We start from the raw sequence: 14,233 nt of genomic DNA on the forward strand, positions 1-14,233 counted from the left end.
GTAAACACAGGAGCACAGTTCTTGGGAACAAAAGGAGAGACCCCATGAGGCTCATACACTTTGTTAGTGTTGAGGCTAGTGAGGGCAGAAAGTACTCCAACTGAAAAATGTCAGTCATTTGGTAATTAGAGGGGAAGAGGTGGAGGAGTGGCACTGGTGGAGGAGTTGGAGTAGGGAGGAGAGTGTCTGAGTGAAGAGTTCTGCCTTTTCAGTAAAAGAAACAGCTACAGAGCCATCAGAATGGAAAAGAGGAAGGAAGGAGAATAAAGTTGCTAGAAAGGTTTTTGGCAAGGTAGCAGATGGAGCAGGAAGAATTTGAAAGTCCAGAGCATTCAGTATAGTGAAATTGTTTTTAGCAAAGAACAGACTTTGCACAATTCCAGGCAGAAATATAAAATAGATGAGATTTAGGGGTGAGTTGGTGGCGGTACCTTTTGTTACCCTTCTCCTTGTGGACAGCATTTGAACATGCATGATTAAAGTGTGTCAGAGGATAAGAGAATGGAGTGTATGCATTCATCCCAGAGAAAATAATCTCCATTATGCATGTGACACACTCGGATGGCTTTCAGCCATGAAAGCAGTAATCATTCCAGTGGTCTTAGGGCCTCCCAATCAGCAGCTCCATAGTGCTACAGACATGACTTCTTAGGAGGGTCTGCAGGCCTTATTGAAGTGACAAGACAGGTGATAAGGTTGTAATTGAAGGAGCCCAACAAAGAGAAAAGATTAACAGAGTAAGCTAAAGGACTAGTTTTTAGGAAAAGGTCAAGTTTGTTGGAACTTGCCAAGGCACCTAAGGACACAGGTAGGGTTCCGTACAATCTGCTGTCAATCTTTAAGGATAGGAAAATATTTTTTCATGTTCACCAGGAGGATTAGTGAATGGAGAGAAGACACAGTGTGAACATTGAAATCACTTGGGAAGAAGATTTCAGGGGAAGGAGAAATTGATTGTGTTTCATCACAGAAATCAGATAGTCAATTTTTTTTCATAGTTGGTAGATTTAGGGGATAAGTACATAGCTCAGATATATTTATATAGAGAAGAGTAGGATAACTGAAGCCAGAGAGTAGAGAATTCAGAGGATTAAAGCTCAGGAACATGAAATCAAAATATGTTAGTGTAATACAGAACCACCACCATTGGCTTTGAAATAAATATGGTTCAGAGAAAGTAGGAGGATACAGATAAGGGTTTTGTTGTCAGTCACTTCAGACAGCTGAGTCTCAGTGAGGAAGAGAAGATGAGGCTTAAAGGAAGAGATGTAGTGGTCAGTAGAGAATATTAGAGGAAAGGCCACAGCTGTTGCAGAAGTCAGTATTGAGTCAGACAGTGGTTTAGTACATCTCGACTGGTCGTCATTGTGAGAGGGGCAGATGGTGGGGGCATTTATGGTCTTCCCTGGGGACTCAAGACTAGGTTTTGTGTCACATTTTTTTTAGACAAAGTTTGGTTTGTAATGTTGAGTGTAAACAGCTAAAGGGTAACGTATAGGATAGTATGCTGACCCTCTTCCGGTGTTACTGAAACACAAAAAAAGTTTCATCAAATGGGGATGATCATAAGCACGTCCTGAGGGCTGGTGAAACGGGAACTCCAGCTTTCCCTGTCACCAGCTTTCCATCCACCTCAGGAGTACTGCACTGTTCAGCTGGAGCATGGTTTAATTCTACTTACAAGTGGTAGGTGGTGGCAGCCATCATCCACTCACTTGATGTAGCTGTGTATTTCTTCTTTCCCCCTTTTAGCATATGCAAAGACTGTGTAGCTCTAGATAAAATGTAACGTAATTATATAATAATAATAATTATAATAATCTGGCCTTTTGTTTCTCAAAAGCGCCAGTTCTTCGTTTTGGGAATTCACTAGCACTTGACACACATACATTATTTTTACAATTACAAGAATTCTGACATTTCTTGTATATAATACAAGCTACATCATATATACATGAAAGGGGCAATAATTAAACCCTATAATCATCCGTCATAGTACCTCTCTCCAGGTCATAGCATTTTGAAAAAAGAAAGGCTTTCAGCTGTCTCTTAAAGGATTCAGCAGTAGAGAGTTGTCTTATGGACAATGGCAATCTGTTATATAATCTAGGGGCTCTATATGCAATAGAACGATGAGAGAAAAATGACTGGTGAATGGCTCCAGGCTCGTCAAGACGCAAGGAATCATCTTCACTGCGTAACATCACACCCGGGCATGCCAATGGGAGTTTTAACAATTCAGCAAGATACTTCGGTTCACCAAATTTCTATCTATCTATCTATTGCCAGACGCCTCAATCCCGTTTGGGGTGGCCACAAACAAATCGCCTCCAAGTCGCCCTGTCCCCCGCCATTTCACTGCCCTGCTCCCAACTCACACCCCCCCTCTCTCATATACCTCTCCACCCCATCCCTCCATCTCATCCTTGGCCTCCCCCTCCCTCTTCCCCCCTCCACCTCACTCACATACACTCTCTTTGTCAGTCTTTCACCCTCCATCCTCTCCACATGGCCAAACCACCTCAGTGTGTTCCTCATAACGCTTCCTATCACATCCATATCCACACCACAATGCTCCTTTATATCCTCATTCGTCAGCCTGTCTTTCCATGTGACTCCACAGGCTCCTCTTAAATAACTCATTTCCACTGCTCTCACTCTTGACTTGTGTCCTTCCAACAACGTCCAAGCTTCACTTCCGTACGTTAGAGTTGGTATCACAATACTGTCATGTAGTAACTTTTTCACTTCCATGCTCACTTCCCTGTTTCTTATCACTGCTTTCAAAGAACCAGCAACCTTTCTTCCCTGCTGTACCCTTTCAAGCACTTCACCCTCCAAACCTCCATCCTTACTCATCACACTACCCAAGTACTTAAACGTACTCACATTTTCCAATTCCTCACCATCCAACCTCGCTGTACATTCACTGACTTCACCTCTCTCAAAGAGCATCACTTTACTCTTCCCTACATTCACCTTTAGATTCTGTTTCTTACACACACTCCCAAACTCACCCACCAAGCCTTGCAGCTCCCCTTCGTCTTCACTCAACAACACAGTATCATCTGCAAACAACAGTACAGGGAGTTTCCAAACACTATCCTCTCTCACCAGGGCCACTTCAACATCCACTGCCAAACTTAAGAACCTTAAATGTAATAAGACACAGTTTAAATTCAATTCTAGCCTTTACTGGTAACCAATGCAACTCAATCAGAAACGGGGTAGTTGAGGTTCTCGGGGGGAGACCAAAGATAAACCGTGCCGCCCTGTTCAACACAGACTGAACTTTTGTTAGTATATTATTTGGAAGACCAACCCACCGTGAATTACAATAATCAACACGAGACAAGACCACTGCATGGACCAGTTTTAAGAGGCACCGTCTGTTCAGGAATTTTCTCACAGAGTACAGATTTCTGATATGCAAGTTACACCCTCTTACAACCTGATTAATATGTTCTTTGTAATTTAACTGAAAATTAAAATAAACACCCAGATTTCGAGCAGAACTGACTGGATGCAGCTGTGACATGCCAATGTTCAAAGCAAGGGCATTGTCAGTGTCATCGCCCCTTCTGTTTCCTCTGATGATGATGGTCTCAGTTTTACCCTCATTCAGCTTAAGTTTCCTCTTAGCCATCCAGATCTTAATATCAGACATTAGAGATTCAAACTTTGTCTTAGTATCATTGATATCTGACATCTTAACATAGAGCTGGGTGTCATCAGCATAAAAATGATAGGACACATCATGAACGTCAAGTAGAGACGATAAACTACCTGTGTAGATAGTAAATAGAATTGGACCCAAAACTGATCCTTGAGGGACTCCAAATAGAAGGGGAGCAGAATCAGAGCTAGCGCAATCAACAACCACTCTTTGAGATCTGTCCGACAGATACGACTTAAGGAGCAAAAGGGCACTATCATGAATGCCATAAAAATACAGATCATCCGACAATAGTTTATGATCAACTGTATCAAAAGCTGCAGACAGATCCAACAGAACTAGAAGAGAGGACATCCCACTACAAGTGTTTGCCACCAAGTCACTCTGAATCCTTGTTAGTGCAGTTTCAGTTGAATGGTATTTTCTGTATGCTGATTGAACAACTGGAACAACTCTGTTGTGTTCCAGTAGTGGTAAGAGTTGATCAAGTATGGCCCGCTGAATAATCTTGGATAAAAAAGACAGGTTAGAGACGGGACGATAATTTGTCATGCTCTCGACATCAAGGCCAGGTTTCTTAATTAGAAGCCTAAGCAAAGCACGTTTCTCAGACTGCACAAAATTACTTTCTAAGAAGCATCTATTTATTATGTTGCAAATAAAGTCTGCAGCATGCTCATACACATCAGGCAGTTGTGACATGTTACACGGATCGTGTGAGCAAAATGTTTTATTAAGTTCTCCAATGTAACATTTGACTTTGTTTACATCCAGCGGATGAAATGTTGAAAGCAAATGATCCCCGGTGCACCGTGGCTGGAAGTCAACTGAGTACGCTTCACTAGGAGAACTGCTGTCTAAATCACTTCTTAGCGAGATATCTTGCCTGTAAAAAATGAAGCAAAATCAGAAGCCAATTGGGCATCAGATACAGAAGTTGGTTTAACAGTTACTTTCCTCCGACCAACCAAATTGTTCACAACTGCAGACAGTTTTTTTTTTTTTATCACCACCACATGAATCAACTTTATTTTGATAATACCTAGCCTTTTGGGCTTTTACAGTGTGAACGACTGCTCTCCTCGCAAAAACATAACGCAAATGAGTTACTTCGGTCCGCTGCAAGAGTTACTTCGGTCCGCTGCAAGCTTCACTCACGTTCTGCCCTTCTATGTTGTCTGTGCAAAGAATTAATGGATGGACCATATCACGGAGAATTATCACGTACAGTGATTGTTTTTACAACCTCAGGACAATAATGGTCAAAAATTGACGAGCTCATTGTTGTAAATATCAACCAATTCACCAAAGGAAAGACTTGAAGAATCGATGGAGTTTAAACACTGATCAGTTTCAAAACACATCAACTGGCAGTCAACATTCTTGTAATTTCTGAACCTGATGACCCGTTTATATGAAGGGGATTTCGGGACATTAAAACTAAGAGTGATCAGAGCATGATCAGAGATGAGGGGGTCAGATGAGTCAACCTCCACATCTGATATGCGCCTGCAACCAACAGGGGACAAGATCAAGTCAAGGACATGTCCTGAGACATGAGTTGATTACTCACATGATTGAAAAAATTGTTCTGGGTGATCAGCTCAAGGAATTCTGAAGAAAATGGTTTTGACTCTGGACTGTCAACCCAATAATTGAAATCACCACAAACAAGAAGTCCTCTAGGTTTAAGAGAAAACCTTTCAAGAAACTGCCCAAACTCCTCCATAAAACCTCGATCTCTGCCCAGGTGACCTGGTCGATAGACAATTACAATTCTAATGGTATTCCGATAGAAATTTATTAATACTTCCATAAATTCAAATGAAGATGGGGTCAGGTCTGAGGCAATGAGAGAAACGTTTGCAAGTACTGCCGAGTAGATGAGTGCTACACCTTCTCCCGGCTAGTCAGCGGCAGGCCTGGGAATACTAATAATAGAATGTGTCTTAGGCAAAGCATTACGAATAATATCGATATCAGACTCATACAACCAGGTTTCAGTCAAGCACAAAATGTCAAGCTCGTGCTGATTTAGAGTTTCATTAATATAGTCTATCTTATTACGGATAGAACGAATATTTAAAAGACCCATCCTTAACTGGTTCAAGAGGGACGTAGTCAGTTTTTTGAATGGTCAGAATTGGTGTTTTCAATCAATCTATTCCTATGAGAAATCATAATTGGACATTCTCTACTTGATGCAAAATGGGCAACCAACTGTGACTTTGAATTAGCATCTTGATGCTTAAAGAGGAGCAGTTGATGCATTTGGGAGAATTTCTGTTACTACAATCCTTGGATTTATGGGCTCCAGCACAGAAGACGCATTTAGGTTCATCACTTTTCCTAGAACATCTCTCAAATGTATGACCGAAGCCTTGACAGTGACGACACTGTGTAACCCAGAATCTGTCGAAAGCGTGGCATCTTGTGAGATCCACATAGTTGTAATTGCCCTGTTCTACAATGGAGGATCTCACCTCTGGCGACATCTTCAAGACAGCAGTTTTGGTGTCATTCCTTGTTCATGTGAAGAGAAAGATGAGGGTACAACCTCGATCAACGAGCATCTTAATTTTATTGTACAGTATACAGAAATGCTAACTAGTAACTGTACAGTATATTTTCTTTGAGCTTGATCAATCTACATATTGAGTATTAAAATAAAATGGAATATAAGGTATGTTGAATTCATGGTAATGTAGTCAGTAATACATATGCCATCCGTTCTGTATGTTCTCGGAGGTGGAGGTTTGAAACCCAATCCACAGCAGACAAATTTCAGATGGGTGCAATTCCCATGTCCTTTCCTATGCTGGTATGTGTGCACCCTGTCAGATCACAGTGATGACTTGTACAAATTCTGATATCAGAAATGGATGCCTGTGGGAGATGTTTTATGTCAATAATTTGGTGTTGATTGCTGAGAGTGAAAGGGAGGCAGAGGAAAGATTTAGGAAATGGAGAGATGGTATAGGACACAAGGGCTTTAAAGTAAATATGGATAAAACAAAGATGATGGTATTTAGGGTTGGTGGCAGTACCGTCAAAGAAAAGAAAGAGTGACCTTGTGCAGTTTGCTACAGGGCATGGGAAGTAATTCCATCATTTGCAGTATACTGTATGTGATAAGTGGGTGCATAAGAGATGTAGTGGTATTAGAGGTAGACTACAAGATAATGCTGATTTCATTTGTGGGGTGTGTCGGGGAGGGTAATTGGAGATTGTCAGATGAGTTTCTTGAGTGTGTGGAAGAATTTTGTTACTTGGGAGACATGTTATATGCCGGAGGTGAGGCTGGAGCTAGCTCTCTGGCTAGAGTTCTTTGAATGCAACATGTGTTAGAGGTGTAATGCTATATGATAGCGAGACCTGGGCAGTAAATGAAGAGGATATTTGCAGGCTTAAACGTACAGACATGACAATGATTAGGTGGATGTGCAGTGCGTCCTTGAATTCGAGGACTAGGCAGTAAAGGAAGAGGGTATTTGCTGGCTCAAATGCACAGATATGACCGTGATTAAGTGGATGTGCAGTATGTTCTTGAATGTGAGGGCTGAGGGGGGGCTAGGTTTATGATGGAAGAGTTAAGAGGAAGGATGGAACTGGAATGTAGTAGTGTTGTGATGAGGAGAGGTAGATTGAGATGGTTTGGGCATGTGGAGAGGATGGGGGATGACAATTGGGAGCAGAAAGTGAGAAGTGTTAACGTTAGGGGAAAAAAGCTGATCGAAAAAGACAGTACAGTACTCCGTTTTTTTTACTGAGGCGAAGATGCACTTGACAGGTTGTTGATGATTGGCTGAATGCAACATGTCCAAAAAATATTTACTAACCCAGATTTCCCCCTCAGATATTTGTTGTCAGTTAATAATGCTAGATTATGAAGTAATGTTGCATTCAACCAGAAATCACCAATCTGTCAAGTGCATCTTTGCCTCGATAAAAAAAACTGAGGATAGGGATGAGGTCATAGAGTGAGACCTCAGGGATAAGGGACTGAATAGAGAGGCTGCCAGAGATCAAGCAGCATGGAGAGCCACCATTAGGTGACCAAGGCCAATGCATGCAAGCATGTTGAAGCCTTTATAAACGAAATGAAACGAAACTAAAGAAAATAGTTTAGTTTTGAAAGGCTTTGTCTTGGCAAACCTTTTTCATCTAATGGTACCGGTAGTTGTCCATTCTACTTGATCTCTGACAGCATTGTTCATTCCCATAACCCTAAGCTCATTTTGTTGAACCTCATCCCAAATCATCTTCAGGCTACCTGTTGGCATTCTATGATTCACGTTTGTACTGTACTTAATAATCGTTTTTAGTTTTCATCTTCCATTTTCTCCACACATTCAGATTTCCTTAATCCCTGATATGCTTTCAAGCTTGTGAATTGCTAAACTGTTTGTCGCAGAATTCATTTATAGACTGTAAACTAGAATGTAGTCAATTATGTACTGGCATATAGGTGTTATGTGCTGAATTAACCATCTCAGCAACCAGATGTATCATTTGTCTATAGTATTATTCAGAGCATGGTTAATAAGGGGTAACATTTTTGTCTTGCAGTTGACCATAAAGGTGACAGATGTGAATGATAACCCACCCAAGTTTGATCTGCCAGACTACCAGGCCCACAATGTAGACGAGGACATACCCATTGGCTCTTCTATTCTCAGGGTAAGGAAGGCTAGACAGTTGCTGTCTTGCTCATATTTATTTCTTTACAGGCTTTAGGTTGCATTGAGACTCATCCTTAACTAGAAGGATGTTATAACCTGCTACACCTTCAGAAAGTACTGAAATTATGTTTCAGCAGGATTAGTCAGTTCTTAGAGAAGCTCATGATTGTTCTAACTGAACAGATATGCAGCTCGGAGTTAACCAGCCAACACAAGGTCAACACAGTTGAGATGCTGTGTTGTCTCAATTGAATGAGTGCAGGAGATTGGTACATTGTTGTGCATAGTGTGAGGTGCCTAGTTACATTGTATTCTTGTGTTGTCTTAATCAGAATTTAAACCAGTAGCCTTAATGCCCATAATTAAAACCTTTAAGTTACTTCAGTAACATTGCTTTGTGTGGCTGTTTTGGATGATAACCACATTTTTGTATTATGAGTAATCTCCAGTTCACTTTTTTGTAGTCTAGATAGAAGTGTACTATTGTCACTGTAGCTGTGTATACTGTTTTTCATTGTACAGAAATTGGTAAGGATGGCATATACAGGAACAGGTTTCTTTTTGTCCTTTTTTTGTGATGTTATTCTGATGTCTTATACTGAGAACATAACCTGAATAATAGGATAGCCATGTATATTTTGTGGACATAATTTCATCCCTTGTCTAATGCAGGTAAAGGCTCGGGACAATGACTCAGGGACCAATGCAGAAATTACCTACTCAGTCTCTGATGATCACTTTCGTGTGGACAACAAAGGGATAATTTACAACAGAAAAACACTAGATGCTGATGACAACAATGCTTATTATGAGTTTATGGTCACAGCTACAGACAGAGGTATGAAACACCATTTAAGTGTTTGTTACAATTTAAGAAAATATGAATGATAGAGTCTTTTACTGTAATGTTATAAATAGTGAATTATAGTATTGTGTAGAATTTTAAATTTATTTTCAATATTAAATGGATCCTTCCAGGTGAGCCAGCCAAAGAGGGCACAGCTACAATACGTATATACACCAAAAATAAGAATGATGAAGAGCCCAATTTCTCCCAGCAAGTGTACACACCCAATGTTGATGAAAATGCTGGGCCAAACACACTTGTCACTACAGTTGTGGCCTCTGATAAGGATGGTGACAATGTTGAATTTGGATTTGTGGGTGGAAATCAAAACTCGGGCCAATTTGTGATAGAGAAGATGACTGGTGTGATCCGACTTCATAATGGACCCATTTCTCTTGACCGGGACAAGTATGAGCTTAATGTGACTGCAGTAGATGATGGGAACTGCTGTCGCGAGGGTGTCAAATCCCGCCACACCTCCACAGCTGTTGTTGTTGTATTCATTACTGATGTTAATGATAACAAGCCTGTCTTCAAGGACTGTGCCACGTACCATGCCACAGTGGAGGAGTCTGCATCCAATGGTTCTCCTGTGATCACTGTCCATGCCACAGATGAGGATAAAGGTGTCAATGGTCAGGTATGTGAATCTCTAGGATTCAGGGAATATTGTACCTGTAGTTGTTCAGTGTTACAATAGTTTATACAGCAAATAGACAGCTTCTTGTTGCCTTAAGAGAATTTTTTTGTCTATTTAAGATCATTATTATTGCTGTGTCTTGTATGTATATAAATATATTTAAATAACACAGCCAGTTTAGCAGTAGTAGTTGCAACCCCAGGCTCATTTGAATGTGAACCCAGTGGGGATATGGAAGTACAGTAGTTGTGGGACATTTGTGAAACCAGGCAGTGGAACTGGGTTACCTGGTCATACTGGTGCAACCACATGAAGGTGTCCCCCACTGGCACCAAGAGGCAGTTTACTGTGATAAATGTTTAAAAGATATATTTGTTGCTCCCCCCCCCCCTCTCTCTCTCTCTCTTGTAATCAGTACTCATCCAGGCAAGCTCCAAATGGATTCACTTCTATCTATCTAGCTATTGCCAGACATGTCAATCCTGCAAAGGATGACCACAGGCCTGGCCATGTCAACTTAATAACTGCCATTTTACTGCCCTCCTCGCAGCTCACATCCCCTTCTCCCCCCTCCACCCCCCCATCTGGTTCTTGGCCTCCCCCTCCCTCTCCCCCCTCCACCTCACATATTCTCCTCGCTAGTTTCTCACTCTCCATCATCTCCACAAGGCCAAACCACCTCATCATATTTCTCCTAACGCTCTCTACCACATCCACATCAACACCACAATGCTCCTTCCTCATTTGCTAGTCTGTCTCTCCATGTAACTCCACACGCTCCTTTCAAATAACTCATTTCAGATAACTCATTTCCACTGCTCTCACTCTTGGCTTGTGTCCTTTCAACAAGGTCCAAGCTTCACATCCATTTATTAGAGTGGGCATCACAATACTGCTGTATCATGCAGCAGCTTTTTTTTACTTCCATGCTCACTTCCATGATTCTTATAATGCATTCAAAGAACCAGAAACCTTTCTTCCTTGTTGTTCCCTTTCAAGCAGTGCATCCTCCAAACCTCCATCCTTGCTCATCACACTACCCAAGTACTTAAACGCACTCACATTTTCCATTTCCTCATCATCCAACCTCACTGTACATTCAGTGATGTCATTTCTCTCGAAGACCATAACTTTATTCTTCCCTTCATTCATCTTTAGATTCCGTTTCTTGCATACTGTCCCAGACTCATTTACCAAGCCTTACAGTTCCCCTTCATGATCACTTGAATGATGTTAATTTCATCAATTTATGTTCTGTGATTCATTCCCATGGACAAAAAGTTGTCATTTTTTATTTTTTTTATTTTTTCAAATTATCCAAACCATGGTTGTGGGATAATAAATTATAGCATTGATACAGTGATTACTGAAGGGAATGCCAAGGAGTAGGATGTCAGTACAATTAACTTATGGTAATAGTATTGAATTCCAGTTTTCCAAAAAATCTAAGTTTCCAGAAGCCTCCCAGTCCAGAGCATTTCTGTTTTTGGGAATTGCACTGTACACTTAAATCATATTACAATAATAAAAATTGAAATTAGTTTGATTTCCAGTACAGTATCTGAACCACCTCTTTATTTTTTCTTCTTGCATATTGTAATCATTCATTCCTACTAAATTCTTTCATCTGTGTTGTGTGTGTTTGGCAGGTACGATACAGCATTGTGCAGCAACCAAACCAAAAGGGCACCAAGTTCACAGTTGACCCAGAGACTGGTGATGTGACCACTAACAAAGTGTTTGACCGTGAGGGCGAGGATGGCAAGTTTGTGTCAGTCACAGTTAAAGCCACAGACAATGGTGACCCATCACTGGAGGGAGTTTGTTCCTTCACTGTTGAGATAACTGACATCAATGATAATCCTCCACTATTTGATCGACAGGCAAGTTTTTAGTTGTTCGTTCAGTTTTAATATATTGTGGATGGAGATATGGCTTTGTATTTGGTAGAGATGAAATTTTTGTTTATATAGTTTAATATTTTAACCATCTGTCTTTGTTTAAGATGGAAGTAAGCTCTGTCTGTTAATGCATCACATGTACTTTAGTAGTGCTCATATTTAGAAGGTTAACCTGTTAAGCTCGCTGTATTGCGTGTGTGCACGTGTATGTGCACACTTGCATGCATTGTGTGTGTGTGTGTTTGTGTGTGTGTGTGGTTGCACATGCACACACATGCACTTGCTTGCATGAATTCTGGCATTAATGAAATGATGCTGTTGCAGAAATACATAGAAAATGTAAAGCAGGACACCAATGTGGGTACCAACATTCTGCGAGTGTCAGCCTCAGATGAAGATGCAGACAACAATGGAGCCATCGTATATAATTTGACTGCTGCTTCCAATCCAGGCGACCTTGAGTATTTTGAGGTTCAGCCAGAGTCAGGGTGGATCATCCTCAAAAAGCCTCTTGACGTAAGTACTTGTTGTGATCTTGCTGCTTCTCTGATTGCTGCTGCCCGCCAGGTGTGTGTGGGGGGGGAGGGGGGAGGGGAGGGGACATAGGTATGGAAGTGTTCAAGTGTTTTTCTTTGGACATACAGTATTTGGAACTCTGTGATGGGTAGAGTAGGTGCGTGTGTGTGTGTGTGTGTGTGTGTGTGTGTGTGTGTGTGTGTGTGTGTGTGTGTGTGATAATTTGTATATATTGAGGGTGCCTCAGTTTGGTATTGTGTTTGATTTTTTCTCCCCTTTTGAACACTGTGTGTGTGTGTGTGTGTGTGTGTGAGAGAGAGATTGGATATTGCCATCATCTAAAAATTGTGCAGGAAAGGGAATATGGACTGTATTTAACCCTTTAACCGCGGCATTGTTTTGCCCCGACTGGCCTCTCCCGCGGGGGTTTCGACCAAAATGTAAACAAACTTTAAACCTTTATAACTCTGCACAGAATAAATCTAGAGCGAAAAATAAGGTACCATTAGAAAGTACTAACCTTCGGCTTTGCAATGATGTAGGTTTCATGATTTCGTTGACTATCACTGGATGGGCAGTGCCATTAGAAGTGAGCGATCTAAAATCACTATTTTTTGCTCACGCACCTTTACCTTCGCTCATACACCATTACCAAATGCCAGCCTCATTCTGATAATAATACTATAAACATATATGAACACTGCACATACGATAAACACCCACTCTGTGTTCACTGAGGCAGGTAAAAGGCACTGTAATTGCCCGCACTTCACTGCCATATCAGCGGTGTTGTAATCACTATTTTCCGCTCACACACCATTACCAAATGCCAACCTCATTCTGATAATAATACTATAAACATATATGAACACTACACATACGATAAACACCCACTCTGTGTTCACTGAGGCAGGTAAAAGGCACTGTAATTGCCTGTACTTCACTGCCACATCAGCAGTGTTCTCACACAGCTGGACAGATACTGATGCGTGTTTGTTCCGGGGTGGGGTTGGGGGGCCCAGGGGGTGAGAGGTGGGGCCCCAGGGGGGGGAGGAGGGAGGTGGGGGTCGGCTGGAGTGAAAGAACTTAATAGCTACTCTCCCTTGAAGCAATTGGTGCACGGAAAAAATGCGGGGTATTCAAAATATTCACAAACATTCGAGAATGACACCCGCGGTTTGGTCCAGTTTTTGCAATGTCATTCTGGAATGACACCCGTGGTTAAAGGGTTAATATGATACCTGTAGTTTAAACTCTTATGAAGCTTAAATGAGAGAGTTAAGTTCCCTGATATGTCATAACATAGAGAATCACTGTTAGGGTATTCAGGCATTAATATCACTGTCTTTGTTAATACTGCATGTCAGCCTTCTGCTCTTAACGTTGATCAAAGGCATTCTTAATTGAATTATTGTGTTGAACTTTGCAAACTGAGCTTTTCAAAGTTATATTTCAAAATTTCCATCTTAGTCTTAAAAACTAATTCACACTAATACTCATTTTACCAAAAGCAGAGTATTGACTTGTAAGCTTAGTAGCTATATTATTAAACAGAGTGAAGTGCTACAGCATTTTGTAATTGACATTGTATCTCTTTCTTGGAGCTTCAGACTGATGCCTCATATATCAGCTTTCATGTTGCAGGAACTTAACGTGACACTAAGTATTTTATAAAACCTGTGTTGTACGTTATCAGTTTTGACTATTTCAGTGTTATGAAAGACACTAATGCATGCTTCATCAACCCCAACACTTCAGTAACTTTTTAAAATACTGGATTACTGTAGGCAAGTGAAATGTTTTCAGTGTAGATGAAAACAGATTATATGAAGTCATACTGGTCATAAATGATATTCCTATATGTGTGTTCACAAATTTCTGTCATTGCAATTTTAAATTTGCACACCATGTATGGCTTTTACAGAAGCTGCATGAGAAGCGTGACAAAAAAGCTGCAAAACAGTGCACTGC

General features: G+C 40.9%; 1 protein-coding gene across 1 annotated transcript in view; it reads left to right on the forward strand.

Moving 5' to 3' along the window:
• The window catches only part of CadN (neural cadherin), a 481,090-nt gene that overhangs the window by 28,625 nt on the left and 438,232 nt on the right, over nt 1-14,233 (forward strand). The window contains exons 6-10 of the mRNA XM_080267947.1: nt 8,246-8,356; nt 9,031-9,196; nt 9,337-9,845; nt 11,495-11,728; nt 12,071-12,262. Coding sequence (XP_080124073.1) covers nt 8,246-8,356; nt 9,031-9,196; nt 9,337-9,845; nt 11,495-11,728; nt 12,071-12,262 — 1,212 coding nt within the window. The remainder of the gene's footprint in view (nt 1-8,245; nt 8,357-9,030; nt 9,197-9,336; nt 9,846-11,494; nt 11,729-12,070; nt 12,263-14,233) is intronic.

This window comes from Coenobita brevimanus, chromosome 26 (genome assembly GCF_032717465.1).
Source record: "Coenobita brevimanus isolate Jiangsu-jjx chromosome 26, ASM3271746v2, whole genome shotgun sequence".
Lineage (NCBI taxonomy): Eukaryota > Metazoa > Arthropoda > Malacostraca > Decapoda > Coenobitidae > Coenobita > Coenobita brevimanus.